This window comes from Embiotoca jacksoni, unplaced genomic scaffold, assembly GCF_022577435.1.
Source record: "Embiotoca jacksoni isolate LCO1_2020_lvr unplaced genomic scaffold, fEmbJac1.0.p SCAF_3, whole genome shotgun sequence".
Classification (NCBI taxonomy): Eukaryota; Metazoa; Chordata; class Actinopteri; family Embiotocidae; genus Embiotoca; species Embiotoca jacksoni.
Window position 1 is genome coordinate 18156806 of NW_027185381.1, and position 18987 is coordinate 18175792.

The 18987-nt window shown below is 39.3% G+C and overlaps 1 protein-coding gene across 1 annotated transcript; it reads left to right on the forward strand.

The window, feature by feature from the left end:
- Positions 1–5968: 5968 nt before the first annotated feature.
- On the forward strand, positions 5969–16584 carry slc17a8 (solute carrier family 17 member 8). Its single transcript, XM_069162610.1, has 12 exons — positions 5969–6450; positions 7643–7898; positions 8345–8463; positions 9833–9947; positions 10442–10529; positions 11239–11325; positions 12970–13112; positions 13256–13405; positions 13527–13659; positions 14235–14345; positions 14794–14921; positions 15329–16584. The coding sequence occupies exons 1-12, from the start codon at positions 6353–6355 to the stop codon at positions 15656–15658; spliced, it is 1758 nt and encodes a 585-aa protein (XP_069018711.1). The 5' UTR covers positions 5969–6352; the 3' UTR covers positions 15659–16584.
- Positions 16585–18987: the final 2403 nt, after the last annotated feature.

Sequence of the window (18987 nt, forward strand, 5' to 3'; positions counted from 1 at the left end):
AAGAGAAAGAGTTTAAAAGTCTTAGGGAAGAATTACGTGATTTTCAAATTCAAGTGGAGGAGAATCAACAAAATATACTACAACTAAAAAATTACAAATCGGTTTTCAATGAGCACAACGCAAAAATCATTGCCAAGATTGAGCTATTGGAACATCAGGTAGAGGAAGGATGTAATGAAAATAAAAGTCTTAGGGAAGAAGTGCGTGCTTTTCAATGGCAAGCTGAGAAGACTAACAAACATTTAGTGGAACTACAAAATGAGAACGCAAATATCATTGCGAAGGATAAGCTATTGGAATATCAGGTAGAGGAAAAAGATGAAGAGATTAAAAGTCTTAGGGAAGATTTGCGTAATTGTCAATGTCAAACTGAGAATACACATTTACTGGAACTACAAAATGAGAATGCAAATATCATTGCTAAGGATAAGCTATTGGAACATCAGGTAGAGAAAGGACGTAATGAAATTAAAAGTCTTAGGGAAGAATTGCGTGCTTTTCAATGGCAAGCCGAGAAGACTAACAAACATTTAGTGGAACTACAAAACGAGAACGCAAATATCATTGATAAGGATGAGCTATTGGAACATGAGGTAGAGGAAGGACGTAATGAAAATAAAAGTCTCAGGGAAGAATTGCGTGCTTTTCAATGGCAAGCCGAGAAGACTAACAAACATTTAGTGGAACTACAAAACGAGAACGCAAATATCATTGATAAGGATGAGCTATTGGAAAATCAGGTAGAGGAAAAAGATGAAGAGATTAAAAGTCTTAGGGAAGAATTGCGTGCTTTTCAATGTCAAGCCGAGAAGACTAACAAACATTTAGTGGAACTACAAAACGAGAACGCAAATATCATTGCCAAGGATGAGCTATTGGAAAATCAGGTAGAGGAAAAAGATGAAGAGATTAAAAGTCTTAGGGAAGAATTGTGTGATTTTCAACTTCAAGTGGAGGAAAGTCAACAAACACCTACCGCTAACACTTTGCTTGCTATGGTTCAGACCAGAGGTTTGTGGCGTCGTTGGGCTAAAAGACTACTTAAAGTCACTTATTATGTTGGCGTCTCAACTTGTTTTTCTGTATCTGTGGGTTTGGTGGCCTACACAATTTTTTCCCAATCCATTACAGACCCCAGCTGCAGCACAGGGGATTACTTTAACAGTCTTCAGGACGACTGCAGCAGTTTACCAGAAGCTGCACTCTTTTAAAACACGTAAGAGGATATGATGAACTTTGCAACTAAGACAAGGCCAGAGATATACTTCATATATTCCTTCACATCCGTCTCGCTGCTGTTCCACCAGTGCGTTTTTGACTCAGCCCCAGCAGGAGAACTTTCTCTCATACACACTCTCACTCTCCGGACCCCTGGACTCCATCACTGTTCAACCCTCAGACACCAGAGTCTCTAACGCAGTGGTTCTTAACCTTATTGGAGGTACTGAACCCTGCGAGCTTCATCAGTGCATTCACCGAACCCTTCGTAATTGGAAAAATAAAATATGATTTCTTCAAAACATAGGTATATATTTTATTAGTGCACAAAATGAACCATGCATCAGTTGCACACAAAATCACTGTGTGCAAAGAACAAAACCAACAAAACATGAATTTCACACAAAAACATAACTCAATGAATGATTTGAACCCCTGGGGTTCGATCGAACCCAGGTTAAGAACCACTGCTCTAATGGATCTTACAACGTTGTTACATATCCGGAATCCGGAATAAAACCTTCGGAAACCCTCGTCACTGCGGTCGCCACCCCCATTCACTTTCTTATCATGGGAGATTTGAAAGAAAAACAGCCTGACTTTCAATGCAAGAAAACAAATCCAAATGGCAATGCACTCAAACACGTCATGGATAAGACACACCTCTCCATCATCAATACAAACCCACGTGCAGCACAGACATCCTGTTCCCAAATAACAGAGAAACAAAATATTCAAGCAAAGCCAAACCCAACACATCAAAACAGGACGCAAACCAAAACAAAATGAAAAGCAAAATAGTACAAGCAGCAAAACACTGTAGAACAAAGTAGTAAAATGCTAAATAAAACAACCAACAAAACAGCAGCAGGTGAACCTAATACAGAAGGACAAATTTGGTTTTACTAGGCCCACCCTACTGCCAACTAAAATCTGGTATGGGGCTGATCAAACAGGGAAATCAAGATGGCCACATCACCATGGGGACCTTCATTCAACTAATCACCCCTTGCAGTATATCAACCCGGGCTCGCCACACCATCTTGTCAGATCGTTCAGTCCGCAGTACTATGACTCAGACCACCTTGCCCGACGATAGTACGTCTTTGTTACTTGAACTCTGTCCAAATTATTGTTTTGTCTCACTTGTCTTCATTTGTTGACCTGCCACCTATCCCACGAGAGTCTGCCTTCCCACTCCGGAGGATATCCTGCCTGCCTACCTTTCTAAACCTGCTGCTGCAGCCCACCAAGACTGAACTCTCCTCATCAAACCTCGGATCTGTTCAGATATTCTGTCCACCCATCCCTGCACATTAACCACACCACAACCAATTTTCAATAATAGGGGTGGCACGGCGTTGTCGCCTCACAGCAAAAAGGTTCCGGGTTTGAATCTGGTCCTGGGCCTTTCTGTGCAGAGTTTGCATGTTCTCCCTGTACTTGCGTGGGTTCTCTCCGGGTTCTCCGGCTTCCTCCCATCATCCAAAAACATGCACCTCAGGTCAGGTTACCTGGCGCTGCACTAGTGGCAGCCTGCTACAGCAGCTCCCCCCTCAGAGCCCCCCCCGCTGTAGTGAAGAAATTTCCCCTCGGGGATTAAAAAAGTGAATAAAATAAATTAATAAATTAAAAAAATAAACCTGTTTTCATTGTTAAACTGTGTTCTGTTTTTGGGTTCGTTTCCTGATCCACCATAACAAGCCGGTGCTTTTTGTACCGTGACAAACTGTATTCAGAGTCAGACCCCTGACTGCTCACTTGAATGGGCAGCATTCAACACTGCAGTATTTAGAATGAGTTAAAATTAGTATTACTATTACAATTTGAATTAATAGTTAAGTTAGAATGATGGTGAACTGTAAAATGTGATTTTGCCAGTTAGGTATTTTAACAAAAACTTTTATTTCAGGCAGACAAACGATTACAAAAGTTCTTGGGATAACACATTTTGGGGCTGTTGTCGAAGTGTATCATGGAAGACGGTTAGCACGCATTGACAGCTGCCATCCCTTCGAACGTTTAGATACTGTCATCGTTTACACTGTTTTCAAGGTGAGTCAAATCTTTTCCAACTAGAAATTAAATGCTGCAAAGAAACCTGGAAAACATCATATTTTTATGCAAAGTGTTAATATGTTACAGACACCACAGAACTTGTGAAGTACTTGTGAAGTACCATTTCCATCGGTTTATTTATTTAGACCAAGGTGAAGACTAATGAGGCGTTTTTTAGTGAGTTTTATTTTATTTCTGTTGAGTTGAACATTGTTTGAACTAACCGTTAAGTTCTTATTTTACGAAGAGTTATCGAGTCAATTAAGTTAGTCTTAATGTGCTATAAAATGGAAATTTTAATCCGTCGTGGGTTTAGCTTGACGAAACACTGGTGTAGTGAGGTGCCCATGTTACACCTGAAAAAGGGGAGAAATAATCACGAGAGTGATGTGATGTTTCCTCAGTGAAGGCATTTACAGGAAAGACAAAAGCAATTGAACTCAGGATAGCTGATCAGGCCACTTAGCAGAGGATTGATAAAATAACAATTAATTCATATCTAACACAATTCCTGAAATAAAAAATTAACAAATAATTATTTTCTTCTTTCGTGTTTTAAGCCATTTTAGCATGTTCTTGCTGTTTTAAGCCATTTTTCAACACATTTTATACATTCTTCGTCATGACATATGATCTTTTTCTCGGTAAATTATTCCTGAAACACAATCCTTACTTGTCCTGTTTTGTTTTTGACCTCATCACCTGATAATTTGATCAAAGGTAAACAAATTTTTCCAAAGATGAAGATGATCTGATGCAAAATAATTCCAGAAAACTCATTCAGCCTCTCATTTGTACTGAACGTCCTGGGTGAGTAGTTAAGTAGTGTCTGGTAGCAGAAAGCAAACAGTTGAAGCTCTTTAGCCAATACTTAATATTGAAATTAACATAATTGGGTATTGGGCTTCTCTAGCTATGTCTCCAAACAACTCCTCAGGAAACAGTTCTCCACATTTTACACCATGACACGCGAAATTATATTTATCTTAATAAAAAAATAAAATATCACTATAACTCAGATGAAAACCTAGCAAATGGAAAATCCAAATATATGTTATTAGTAGAGCTGGCCTCTTTCTCGTTTGCACCACTGAAGTTCCCTTAAACAAATCCCTGTACCCCTCCAACACAGCACTCAAGTCACACACAAGGATGTTACTTTTCAGTGCAACAATAGTGCATCATACTGTCATGGCTTCTAGTTTGTTAGGTTTCCTGTTTTATTTTGAAATTACCTGCCTTTTTTGTGTGTTTAGTGTTACTTCCTGTCTTAGTTTTTTCCCCCCCAGCATATCTGGTGCTCAGCTGTGTTTCATCAGCCCATCAGCACCCTGTTTGTTTAGTTCTGCCTCTCCTTCCTTCAGCTGTCAGATCACCGCATTGTTTGTTACTCCTTCTGTTTGACCTCTAACACTTAGCTATATCTACTTAGCTGTATTTCACCACTGTGTAAATATCATAATTGTATTCAGTTTGTTGGTTGTGTCTTTGCAGAATATGATGAACACTTCCTGATTCCAAACAGTAGATGGCAAGCACGACTTATTTAGAAGTGGAAAGCCTTTTTTGTTCACAGTCCTTGGCTTCATATTCAGATGTTATTCTCTTACTGCCAAGAAGAATAAGCAGCACATTTACCTTGAGTTGCATCTGAAAGAGTAGAGAGAGAGAGACCGTGAGAGTGGTTGGGCTTTGCTGGTGTAATTATAGTTACCCCATCATATCATCTATATCATCCATAACCATTGAAATTATTATTATTAATTTAGATAGATTTAGAAGTTAACAATGCATTTTCAAGAGACTAATAATTCGTAATGTTCCACCAATCAACTGAGAAATCCCCTTATCTAAAAAAGTAGATCAATAAATAGGCCTAAAAACATAAAACCAGTGTACATTTCAAAGAACATACACCAGGGCAGTCTATTCATGTTTCATTAATGGGGCTGTGATATTTCTGGTAAAAAGAACCTTATTTATTGGAAGTGTTCACTGGGGACTGAGTTCTTGGTTTATTTATGGAGTGCATAACCAGCTGGAGGACCAGTACCACCCTGAGCAGTCACTCTGCTACAGCCCATTGCTAAACCAGATTCTGAGGGCCCAGGTCTGCACCATCAAGTCTGCTGTTTAAATTTTAAAATCTCAATTTCTGTTTTAAAATTCTGCATATTTAATGATCTGCAAAGAAGAAAATTCACTCATGGCTGACAAAAGAGGTCTTTCAGGGAGCTGCCCGTCAGTGTCAGATGGTAAGCAATATGTTGTTGGTGGTGGCAGGTTTATGAAAGACTCAACTGTATGGCAGAAGTTATGATTTCCATCGCTTATTCAGTAGACATGGAAAAGTTGTCAGAGAACGGAAGGGTTACCTGGAGCTCGATTGCACTGTCTTCGGTTTCACCTGCTCCCACGTTTACACCACAGCAGTCCAGTTACTCCTGTCTCTTCTCAACGCAACGTATGCATATTTAATAGTTCGTCCACTGGGCTGCTATCAGATGAACCTAACAAGCCAAAGGGGTGGTGCTGGGGAGATGAAGATGCTGATGTGTAAAAGCGAGGGGCTGGGTTTTGAAAAACCAGCTACACCTGCCCCTCCTCACCAGGAATGGATGAGTTATGAGATGGAGAGGAGATCGAAGAGGCTCATTCAGTTTAGCTGCAGACAAAAGGGGACCACGATGCTTGAAGACTAAAAAAACTGGATACTACAATTTCATTTGCTTGCGTCCTTTTTCATCACACTTGAATGGATCTTTCAGACATGAAGCAAGTGCCAGAGGGTCTAAATGAATTATGTTTTGGACATTGAGGAATACTTCAGCATCATCCTCCCCTCGACTTCTTCACTGAATCCTCTCCAAAAAGTGGAGGAGAAAAGTCCTTGTTACTTCTGAGGCACCCTTGGCACCCCTGAAAGGTGGAGCCAATCCCCAGTGCCACAAACTCGGGAAGGATGAGGAACAGCTTCTAGTGGATTTTGGTTTTCTTTCTTAGAACAAAGTGTGCCAGTGAGGTATCAAGACAGTGTTTTGGGATAAGCGGGGGAAGAGAAAGACCTCGAGGAAAAATGCCTTTTGGTTTAGCAGGTTTGAAAGAGCAGGTGCTAAAACCTGGGAAGGAGGAAGTGAAGAACACTGTCGGGGACTCTCTGGGAAAACTGCAGCGGTGAGAGGGTTTGTATGCAGAGTGATGGGAGGGAAGCATGAAGACTGTGTTTGTGTTTGTGTGTGTGTGTGTGTGCCGGCTATTTAAACTACACTTTATAGATGTTGGACCGCAATAAGACCAGTCTTTTTACTCATGATCTGTGTTTTGTATTCACAGTAGAGATTATTTTTTAGGTAACTTTGTAGGAAAGCTCAACTGAAAAGGCTGAAACATCTGCTGTCGAAGGGACTTGAAGACCCTGTGAGCGAGCACATTAAGCCCGGCGTGTTCGCCGGGATCTTGACGATAAAAATAAATATTTGATTCCTGTGCTTGCCAGGCAATGCCAATGATGTAATCATAGATTTTATTTTAAAATGGGAATACATATTTCATATCTGATACATATTTCACAGAAGGTTGTGTGTGTGTATAGTGGGTGAGTCTTAATATAGAAATAAGATTGAATTTAGGAGATAAAGCACTAAGTAGGCAATTTCCTAGAGGATGACTTCTGTGTGTGTAACATTAATATGTCATGTAAATTTGACATTTCATTTGAAAAGGAATATTTGAATTCCTTACTATTTCAACATATAGATTTAATAACAACAATTATTATTTACACCATCACTTTAGATTTTTTTTAAAATGACACCTTTTTTCACTTATGTGCATTTTCTTGTGCAAAATATGAATTTTTCTCATTCATCACAATGCATTTATCCAAACTAAGGACAATCAAAATCAATTGAAATGTTCATCAATTTGTTTCTCTGTAAAAATACACTTTTCATAATGCAGTTCATATGTGAGTTACAATAACATAGACATAATTGAAAAAATATCAACAAATATGTCAACATAAATACCTGTAAAAGCTGCAAAATATTGGACTGAAAAAATACAAGTCAATCTTTATCAGCCAATTTTGGTCAATGCACCAGTGGACAATACATTTTTAAATTCTGGGTGGTGGAACAGGTGTGGAGGGTGATGCCCCTGAAAGCAACCTGATAACTACAGCTCTGTGACCTTTTTCTCCTCTTCCCTCAGCAGGATGTTGCCTTGTCACTGTACTATTTTTCTGATGAAGTTATAGACAAGACAACATTATATGCTTGTAAACGGGACACAAAGTCAAGGAGGAACATGGATACATGTTAATGGTTTTCCAAGATAAACTGATAAATGTTGATTTGCTCTTTAGGAAAATTGATGGCAGTAATGTGGAAGAAGAGGACGACATTGAGCTGACGGAAGATGGGCGTCCTGTGGCATCAACATCACGTCCTGCCCCGCTGCTGGACTGCAGCTGCGGCGGCCTGCCTAAACGCTATATAATTGCCATCCTCAGCGGCCTGGGCTTCTGCATCTCATTTGGCATTCGATGTAATCTTGGTGTGGCCATTGTGGAGATGGTGAACAACAACACTGTCTATATCAATGGGACTCCAGTGCTTCAGGTAGCTGGAGACTAGGCCCCTCTGGGTTACTACATTTTTTAGGCCTTTGTAATGTGTTTCTTTTATGTTGCTTTATATACCATGGAATAAAACATAGATGACAGTCTGGCTTTACATGTAGACTACATTTTCTTTCATATATATTAATCAATGTTTAAGGGATTTATGTGACACTGTCAGGTTTATTGAACAGCATTTACTGTAACGACAATATCGAGGTAAATAAAACATAGTTTAACAGCAGTACAAGTAGTGAAGAGTTAGAGTAAACTCATTGTAACATCAGTTGAACAGCACTACTTAGGCTATTTATAGTTTGATAAGTTAATACCAGCCACCATAAGCTAGAGTTGGACTAAGTGAGTAATGAGTTCAGTATTAGGATAAGAAAAGTGCTACTTTTTTACATTTTAAATTCCAATCATCACCCTTTTCTACTTTTCCAGAAAGCTCAGTTTAACTGGGACCCAGAGACGGTGGGGCTGATACACGGCTCCTTCTTCTGGGGCTACATTGTCACTCAAATCCCTGGTGGCTTCATCTCCAACAAGCTGTTCGCCAACAGGTCACATGCACTTTTTGACTTCATGACTGTTTGTAGCTTCACGCTAACTGTAATCCCTGTTTTACATCACCAACAGCTCGATATTTTGTTGTTGTGGTTTTTTTTTTTGTTTTGATTAAAAAAAAAATAGAAGAAAAAAAGCATTTAATTGATATAACTTTACAACGAATCAGTCAGTAGTGGAAGTAAAACTTGGAGGTAGCCCTAAACAGTGTAGAGAAACACTGATGCGGTTAATGATGAGACAGAAACTCTTTGTTGTTAAATGTGAGGTGAGATGTGTAGACACAGATGATGGCAGTCCTGATTATGTATGTTAAGAAAGGATCATAGGAAGGACAATGAATAAGTAAAGGTTTTGAGGGAGCGTCTCCTCAGCCCTTGTGGTTAAAGGGTTAAAGCAGCACGGTGTGGTGAGCTGTGCTGATGGAGTAGATAGCAGTCCTGTAATAAAAGCTTCACAGGAAAAGAGGACACGCCACTGACAGAGTTAATAATGAAAGATCCTGCCTCTGATTTCTTTCTGAAACACCAGCCACTGGAATATTACAAGTGTCACTTACACACTGTTTTGGAAAAAGAGGAGGAAGGGGGGATGAGGTGAAGGAGAAAGGAGAAGGTACCGCATTGATGAAGCAGAAACTTGTGGATTGAATGGGATGTCTTTATCTCAGTCCATGAAAGGCAGAGGCATGAGATCTGTCTCATTATAAGGCTGACTGAGATGCTTTGACTGTCAGATATTTGGAGATATACTGCCTGCCAATATTAGACATCGACAGTAGCTTTCAGACGCTGGGTCGCATGTGTTTGTTGTGTTACTCACAGATCTGGACAATATCACAACACACAACAGTCAAGATGCTGAAATATTAGACTATTTCAGGTGTCCCCAAGTTTATTCCTAGGGTCCTATGTCCTATGTCCCCCTGGATTTATATGACACACGATGGGAAACTATTTATTAGCTTAATATGACATGGGCTATTGTGGGTTGGCTTTTGGGTTAGGGTTCAAATGGGGAGCATAGGATAGTAGGAACATAGAACCTTAACAACAATTACCAAAGGAACAGAAGGCCATGGGAACATATGAACTTGAGAACCTAGGAACTTGGGTACTTAGGAACTTAGGTACTTAGGAATTTAGGTACTTAGGACCCTGGGAAAATAGGAGCACAGGACCTCAGAACCTTAGGACCCTGGGTAAATACAAACGCTCTCTACTTAGTTAGAAAGGCCCCCCTCCACCCACCAACCCCCTCCACCCATTTCCTGTCTTTATGCTAAGCTACGCTAAAAGCCTGCAGTGAAGAAGTTGACTCGTCTTCACTTTTACACTAAATGATGACGTTCCAGTTTTTCTACAGGGTGTTTGGGGCTGCCATTTTCCTGACGTCAGTGCTGAATATGTTCATCCCATCAGCAGCGAGGGTGCACTACGGCTGCGTCATGTTTGTGCGCATCCTCCAGGGCTTAGTGGAGGTAAGATATAACAAATATGGGAGAAAACAATAGCGATCCTGTTGACAGGAGTAGGAGGGAAACAACCAAAGATAACATTATCCATCTAGTGGCACCTCCGAAGCTCAATGATGGCCACATTGTAGTTTTTTTGTTTAATCTGCACAGGAATACAAAACAAGTTGTTGTTTTACAAATGTTTGTGACTATTATACCAACTGGCACAAAATGCCCTCTCAAAGCAAACGCGTAGTTTTTAATCTTCGGTTTTTGAAAAGTTGAACAAAATTCTGGATTTTTAAAAGAGTCAGACTAGCAGGTTTTGTGCAAACCTCTGGTTGCCCATTGTAGCTTTATATTTATTGATAAAGGTATCAATTTAATCCTCTAACTCAGTCAGAAAACAAACATATTTACCACAACATCAAACTATTGCTTTAAAGCATTAAAGCATTCGTGAATCCCAGGTTTCACCTCAAGTCGATCTTTGACTTTTGTCATCTTCACTTTTCTAGGGTGTTACCTACCCAGCATGCCATGGGATGTGGTCCAAATGGGCGCCACCTCTTGAACGGAGTCGACTGGCGACCACATCATTCTGTGGTGAGGGACGCCTCTGTTTCATTTGATCAAATATGTTCTGTGAATTTTCCCAAACTGACATCAGCACAGTGATTTTCACCAAACCTGTTTTTGCAATTTACACAACCATGCAAGTCAAAGTGGGGCTGGTTACTAAATGGACATGAAAGAGCTTATTTTGTTTTGCAGATTCAGTTTCCTGCTGGCTCTGCTGAAATGAAAATGACCGTGTTGCACTTTAAATTGGTACCATGACAACCCATGCATCAAAACCCTCTTGACACTGTCTGTAAATGAACACGGCTCACCTGCGTATTCTGAAGGAGCTTCACCCGCTATTCACCTAAATGAAGTGTCACATTGCTTACTGTCCAAAAGCCCTATCACACAGTCTTCTCTATTCAAAACAACAGTGTTCATGAATCTGTCGGATAATAGAAAACACTAAAGCACCCTCTCTGTAATGGCAGTGCTAATGATTCATTTTGACAGCATTCATTCAGTGAAACTAATGTGTTTCTTTCATATGTTTGTTCTTATGAAGACACATTTTTGCAGTACAGTCTACATTTGTTGCACTGTAACTACATGACGTCAGAGATTTCAGTTGTTTATAATATTGAAACTTGTGAAAAAAATAAACCAGACAACATGTCTTGTTTTTTCAGAAATCACAGAGATCAAGTGTGACCGCTTGAATAATATTGATATCTGACACCAATTTTCCCAGGATCATATGCAGGAGCAGTAATCGCCATGCCTTTAGCTGGAGTGCTCGTTCAGTACGTCGGCTGGTCTTCGGTCTTCTATATTTATGGTAAGGCAAATGTTTGAAAGAATATCACAGACTTTATTCACACATAAAAACAGCGTGAAAATGCAAAATATGTTCACACTAATTAAATTACAATTACCTTACAGTTGTGGGGTTAATGTCTGTCCAGACTTACATAATACTGTGTATGTATTGAGGACTTTGAAGGAATCTGGCCTATTAAGCTGATTCTGATCGAGAACAAAGTTAAATTATGACAGTAGACAACAAATATGGACGTTGCTAAAAGAAGCTACAAATTCTAAAATGCCAGTGCTTCATGCACATATTTCACCTGACAGCACAGAAGATCTATGCAATGTTATCACTTTATCATTTGATCCTTTTAGACATTTGTGTGAAACCTTGTCCCAATTAGCGCATTTCATCTTAAGTAAATGCCATAAACGTGTTTTATGAGATCACATCCTTGACCTACGACCACCAAAATCGCATCACTTTATCCTTGAGTACAAGTCAACATTTGCTCTGAGTTCCCTTCAGACAGACAGACCTGCCGATGAAATAGAGACATACAAACAGTAGCTGCTAACAGTGTCCAATTGCACAAAGACACTTTATGTCAAAAGTTTATTTTACACTGCCTCTGGTAGAAAAATGATCTTACTTCTATTTGTTTTTGTAAAATCTGAAATGAATTACTGATTGCCTTATTTTAAGATTTAAAGGGTTCTCTAATAAATTCATTGAGTATTGCTGCAAACTTTATAAACAGTTATTTGTTTTGTTAAAAGTTAATAAATAATCTACCTAAATTATGTCTCAACCCATTAATAAGAAGTTCTTTTGAGTTGCCAGTTTGAGAAAAAAAAAATCCTCTGGCTGCAGTTTATCATCCAGCAGGACACTTTTTAGTCTTTTAAGTTCATTAATTTATCTGGAAGCTCCCCTAAATGGAAGGCTTAACTTCTGGAAAAACCTGCAGAGAATCTGGACTGAGATTTATTCATGAAAAACATCCTGACACACATAAATCCACACTTTATTGATTAATAGAAGAGCACTTGAGTATTAATGGATTACCAACATTTATGACAGCATTCTTAGCCAATACAGAGGGTGAATAAAAATTTTATGAACCATTAAAAAAAACAAATAGGTATAAATGATAAATCCTATAATAGAAAAATGAATTAGTGTGTATGTACAGTAAACCATTAAGGATGTTCACCAGCTGTGGCATCTTTAAATCATGTCATGAAAAGGGGTTTTCATAATCCTTGACTGACATGTTGCTCTCTGGCAGTTGTACTTTGCATGCTTTGCTCAATAAGCGTTATCTGAATTGCTTTTGAGTTTGATTAAAATGATTAACATTCACATAAAATTCATACTTTGGCAACATGTTTTAATAAAAACCCACTCTGGTTCTGCTGCGATATAATCTCATGATTTATTGATGTAAATTAACATTTTCCTGTCTGGGCTCTGTGACTCACGCTGGTTTCATTTTTAATAATGAAAAATGTTCGTGGTCCAAAGAAGGTCCAGGCTTGGTTTAATTAATCTGTCCTACGCTCAAGCCACTCTTTCATACTTTACAAAGCCATCACTTTAAAAATAATCATCTCTACATGTACAAAGGAAGGAGTGCATTCACTTTTGTTGTTATCATTTCATCAAAAGGTGTTTTTGGGATGATATGGTACATCCTGTGGCTCCTGCTGGCCTATGGGAGTCCTGCTGAACATCCCACAATCACGGACGAGGAGAGGACGTACATTGAGACCACTATCGGTGAAACAATGAAGCAACTGAGTGTGACTGAGGTGTGTGTGTGTAACAAGATGTCAAATTGAGGGCATACCAGTGCAGTTTGAGGGCATACTGGTGCAGTTTGTTATGTTTTCACAAAAACCCGGACAAATACATACGCATGAAAAGCATACTGACTTCTGTCTTCCAATCACAGAAATTCAAGACTCCGTGGCGTCGTTTCTTCACCTCAATGCCTGTCTATGCGATCATCGTAGCCAACTTCTGCCGCAGCTGGACCTTCTATCTGCTTCTCATCAGCCAGCCGGCATATTTTGAGGAAGTGTTTGGCTTCCCCATCAGCAAGGTAGCTCTCACATTTCCGTTGTAGTTATCTAGCAGACAGTGACAAATGTCCATAAAGAGAGATTCTTCTTCTTTGGCCTTCACCTGTGGATTTGCTTTCTGAATGTGTGAACTGCTTCCAGGTGGGGATCATCTCTGCTGTTCCCCACATGGTGATGACGATTGTAGTTCCTATTGGAGGACAGCTGGCTGACTTCTTACGCAGTAACAAAATCATGTCTACCACCAATGTGAGGAAACTCATGAACTGTGGAGGTACGTCTGTGTAAACATATCTTATTATTCTTATTATGGACATGTTTTACAATGTAAATTATATGTGTATTGCTATTTATAGTAGTACTGCTGTACTGAAGTGTCAATCTGTAGGGGTACCGTCCAGAGGTCGGTTTTAATCACCCTTTTATATTTGTGTCCCAGTCTGTGGGTGCACACAGTACCCCTCTGTGTTTAGCCTCTGTGGTTCCTTCTAGCTGGAGAGTTATGAACTAGTTGATCTCCATGCAATGAAACAGAATGACTGATTCATTTACAAATAACTAAGAGCTTTGAAACTTCTTAATTAAGATTTGAGACAACACTACACTGTCAAAATTCCTGCACTACACAAGTAAAAGTCCAAACATGTGACAGCACCAATTGTTAGTGTACTAAGGGAAGTATGTAATTTGGAAGACAGCAACATTATTAGCCAATTATTTTCCATTTGCTCTGTAGGTTGGGAGGTTATGGATACATTTCTTACAAACACCTGATGTGCAATTCAACTGGAAAGTCTGATTATAGAGTTTCTAACATGAGTTAATTCTGCACATGCTGTTTTGTCACAGGATTTGGTATGGAGGCTACTCTGCTGTTGGTGGTGGGGTTTTCTCACACTCGAGGGGTTGCCATTTCCTTCCTTGTCCTTGCTGTAGGCTTCAGTGGATTCGCCATTTCAGGTATTACAACAGAAATGTTTCGTTAAACTTAGAATTTTACGCTTGATAATTTAAAGTTTAACATAAAACTCCACAAGTGGAAAACAGTCAACTGTGCAGGAGGTTGCTAACAAGCCTTTTTTTCCCCCCTATTGTTCCTCTTCCTCAATTTTCTTGCGGGTCATGAAAGAATTTTCTCAAAAATGAAACACACTATATGCTGTATTTTCCTTTGGGTGTGATGCAGTATACATGCATTAGTCTGCCAAACATTCACAGAGGCACTTCTACTGAATATTTTATAGATTGTAGACAAGGCAACCAAAAAAATTAAGTGCATATGCAGTTCTGAAACATGTTCACTGTTACAAGATATTCAATTGCCAAAAAGAAAAAAATATATGAATTTGTTGTATTATTGTGTTCTACTTACAACAATCAAACGTTCTTTTGTGTTCTGTGTTGTTAGGTTTTAATGTCAATCATCTGGACATTGCTCCTCGCTATGCCAGCATCCTGATGGGCATTTCTAACGGGGTGGGAACGCTGTCTGGAATGGTGTGTCCCCTAATTGTCGGAGCGTTGACTAAACACAAGGTACAACTGACTGTTTTGCATATGTGTTCGCAGTTATTTATTTGTTTTTTTCAGCAGTAGTTTACCTTAGATATCGTCAAATGTTCTTCTCTACATGTATGTACCCAACCTGACAGGACATTTAGACACAGTGTCCCTCTATAAGGTTTTCCCGATCGCGTGTATAAATTATATCAGGTATGACTTTTGTGGGCCACTGACTTGCTGTATGTAATCTTGCACATATCAAAGGCTATTGTTAATAATTGATGGCCGTGTAAAATGTATTATACACATTGCAGCTCTAGTATTTTCAGTGCCATGAGTAAGGCAGTGGATTTACAGGGTTACCTCAGTGGTACATCATTGAAAGATCAGTAAGTCTGCCTCGAACTGGAAATTTATTGACTCCATTTATCTCCCTACAGACTCGTCTAGAGTGGCAGAATGTCTTTGTTATTGCGTCCATGGTGCATTACACAGGGGTCATCTTCTATGCTATCTTTGCTTCGGGAGAGCAGCAGGAATGGGCCAACCCTGAGAGCACGAGCGAGGATAAATGTGGCATTATTGATGAGGACGAGCTGGCTGAGGAGTCAGAGCTCAACAGCGAGAATATGATGGGCCCCAAAAAGAGCTACGGAACAACAGACAAATCATCGAGTCGAAAACAGGGCTGGAAAAAGAAGAGAGGGGTGACCATGCAAGAGGAAGAGGAACATTTAGGGAATGGGGACTACCAGGACCGCTATCAGTGAGATGCCCTGTGGGGAGAAGGACTTCCAAAACGCCTAATTTCACTGCCGTGGAAATGTCCGAAATTGAGGAATGACAGGAGCAGCAACATCATATGTACCTCAAAATGGCTCTTTCATTTTTGGTCAACACACCAGTTTACCTGTGATTTAATGTCTGCAGAAAAAAAAAATCATACAAACATTAAAAAAATCAAATCTTATTAGAAACCGAGAGGAGCAAAATAAGGAAGAATGAAGCATCAACGAATACTTGATATAATCAGAGACTAAACATTAAATTTAATCCATGCTGACATACTTTAGACTAGTATGCTTAGAACAACGGACGCTACAGGTTAATGTTCGTGGACCGACTAGTCTTGAAACATCAGAAACACATATCAACTTTCAAACCAGACTTTACTTTTCTTGCAACCTGTGTGAGCGTCCGTCTGTGCCAAGCACACAGTGACTGACCTTTACGCAGCTTACCTTGATCCAGTTTTTGAAATGTTTTATGTCAGCTATGCAACGTGAAAAGAGACGTACAACTAGAATGTATTGATGGGTTTGACAGCAGACCACAGTGTTAATGTAATGAGTCTTGTTTTTTGGTTGGTTTTTTTTCTTTTTGCTTGCATGTATTTGCTGTTGCCGAATGGTTGCACTCTCTCCGCTTCGCTCGCTCTCCTTGTCTGAGCAGGTCTTAGTTCACCATCTGTTTGTGATGCACTTCTTAAAGCATTATATATGCTTCATTATTTATAGAGCTTTGAGCTCATAATGGGACAAAATGGATGGTGACTTCAGTGCTGAAGCATTTAGTGTAACTATTTATTCTGCTGGTGTTTGGCTTTTTTGCAATTTCTCAATGTTTGATACATGAAGACCTACTTTGTTTCTTAAAATAATGTGAGGTAAAGTTAATCATAAAAGAATATGACAAATTTACACCCACTGTTTATCATTACTGCTAAAAAAAAAAAGAGAAAATCCATTTTGTACAGTAGATTATTATCTTATTGTTTGAGAAAGAAAATTTATTGGATTTGCTCATGAACCCACAAGATGTGATAAACAACATGTTTGTTGACTGAAAATGCAGCAACAGCTTCAAGATTCTGGATTACTAAGTGACACACACGGATGAGACTATTCCAAAAAATGTTTTACTTTATTTATTCAAACTAATTTAAAAAAATAATTAATCAACTAATGGGAAATGGTTCAGGTGGTATAGTGGAAAACAAGACTGAGGCTGTGCCTATGTTCCAAATGGCGTACTTATATATTGTACATTAACTCTCACTGTTATCAGTGCATAAGAGCCTTCACTGACAAGTATGGAAATATGCAGTGCACTACAAGTACCTGGATGAATCACTCAAAACAGTCCAAAAATCAAGTCTGAAACGCTGGTCAGCTTTCACCCTCAACTGTCACCATCTTGGCTACGTGGTGGAAAGAGACCACCAACATAAAAGTATTTTAAAACTGCTGACTGAGGAAGCTGCAGCTGTTGCACAACACCACACAAAAGTGTTTATTTTTCACAAAGTACCACCATTCGGCTGTTGGACAGAAGCCATCAGTATGGCTGTGTTTCCTTTCACTTACATACAGTACTCTTAAGTGCTAGTACACATACTTGTGTAGTCCTTCAACTTCGACACAGTAGTGTTTTCTCAAACGTCACACTGATCTTCTGCACTTACTCGACATATTCGTATAATTTGAATGCATCACCTGCCAACATATCTGCCGCACTATGTTTGGTTATTTTAGCCAGAAGTTGATGTGTTTAAAGCCCTCTTTTTCCACACACACAATACATATTTGGATGTCTTCTATCCAACAGTTGCATAGTGTTAGTAAAGGTTCAGCACTTTTGTGTGAAAGTGTACAATTTGCATTGGTATAGTGCGATGTTCCGCAACAGCTGCAGCTTTCTCACACACCACAGTTCGAAAATATGTTCGTGGTCCCTCCCTTTCTGCCACGTGGCGATGAGGACGACTGTTGAGTGTGGAAATTGTCCAGCATCTCACACTGAATATTTTGACAGTTTTGAGTACACCAGCCAGGTATCCATAGCACTCTGCATTTTGCCACACCTGTCAGTCTGAATGCACGTGTACTCAAAATAGCAAGTGTAAGTACGTGAAATGAGACACAGCCAAAGGTTTAGCAGCTGTGCTCTCGTCTCTGCGAGGTTGTACTTGTTGGATGTTAGTGCAAATGTAGCAACATACTCACAATGACTGTGCTAACACACGGATGTTAAACGGGTATAATGTTAACTATGTTCATCATGTTAGTTACCTTGTGCGAGTTTTTAGCAAAGTCACTTGCTGCGTTCAAATGTCACCCTTAGGCGCAACTGCTGCTAGGCAATGGCAACGTGGACATCATCTAGAAGCCACACAGGCTAACAATTTGCAGGGAATTGAAAGGCACAGAGGGAAAAGATGAGGCCTATGGGAAGATTAACATTTTCCTCTGACGCAGGCTTTTATCTAAGTTATAACAAGAAACTCTACATGACAAAATTTACAATATCTTAGCTTAACATCAAAGAAAATGTATTTCCATGGCCTCTGCCATTTCTGTAAACGTCAGCAAACAAATCACAACTCGTAAACTCGAGACTTACAGAAAATCTTGAGTTCTGACATTGTTAATACAACAAAAAAGGGGCCATTCATATGGACTCTTCTCATACACACGATAAATACGACCCCATTTGACCGCAGCAATTAGTTTTGCAGGTTTTTTTTGCAGGTTAAACCAAACTATTAGAAAAGTGAAATTTTGACCAGATGATGGGGGAGGTGGAGGTCACCAAACGGATTACAATTCATCCTGAGGGATGTGAATGTCTAAACAAAATAATGTCAATCTATCCCATAGTGACTGAAACATTTTAGTCAAAACCACAAATACCCACTTTATTGTGGTGCAAGAGAAAAATTGAGGGAATCACCAAAGTCAGTGGACGTTATCGTCTGGAGGACAAGAGGTTAGGTGAAATTTCTCCAATAGTTATCGTGCTATTTTAGTCTGCCATCTCTAGAGCCAATCTGTAAGCATAGATACGTGGACAACAATACTTAAATAATAATAATAATAATAATAATAATAATGATAATAAAACTTATGAGGACACTTTGTTGCCTTTTTACTGTCTATAATATCATTAAGGTAATTCGATTTGTTTCTATCGCTCCTCAGAAAAGTTTACCTTAAGTTATTATCATAAAGCACTATGTGCCATAAATACTAGTTATATTCTCATTATTTGACTGAATAAGTTGTCCCTGATGGTGCTTGTTTATGTCAGTGTGCTCAAA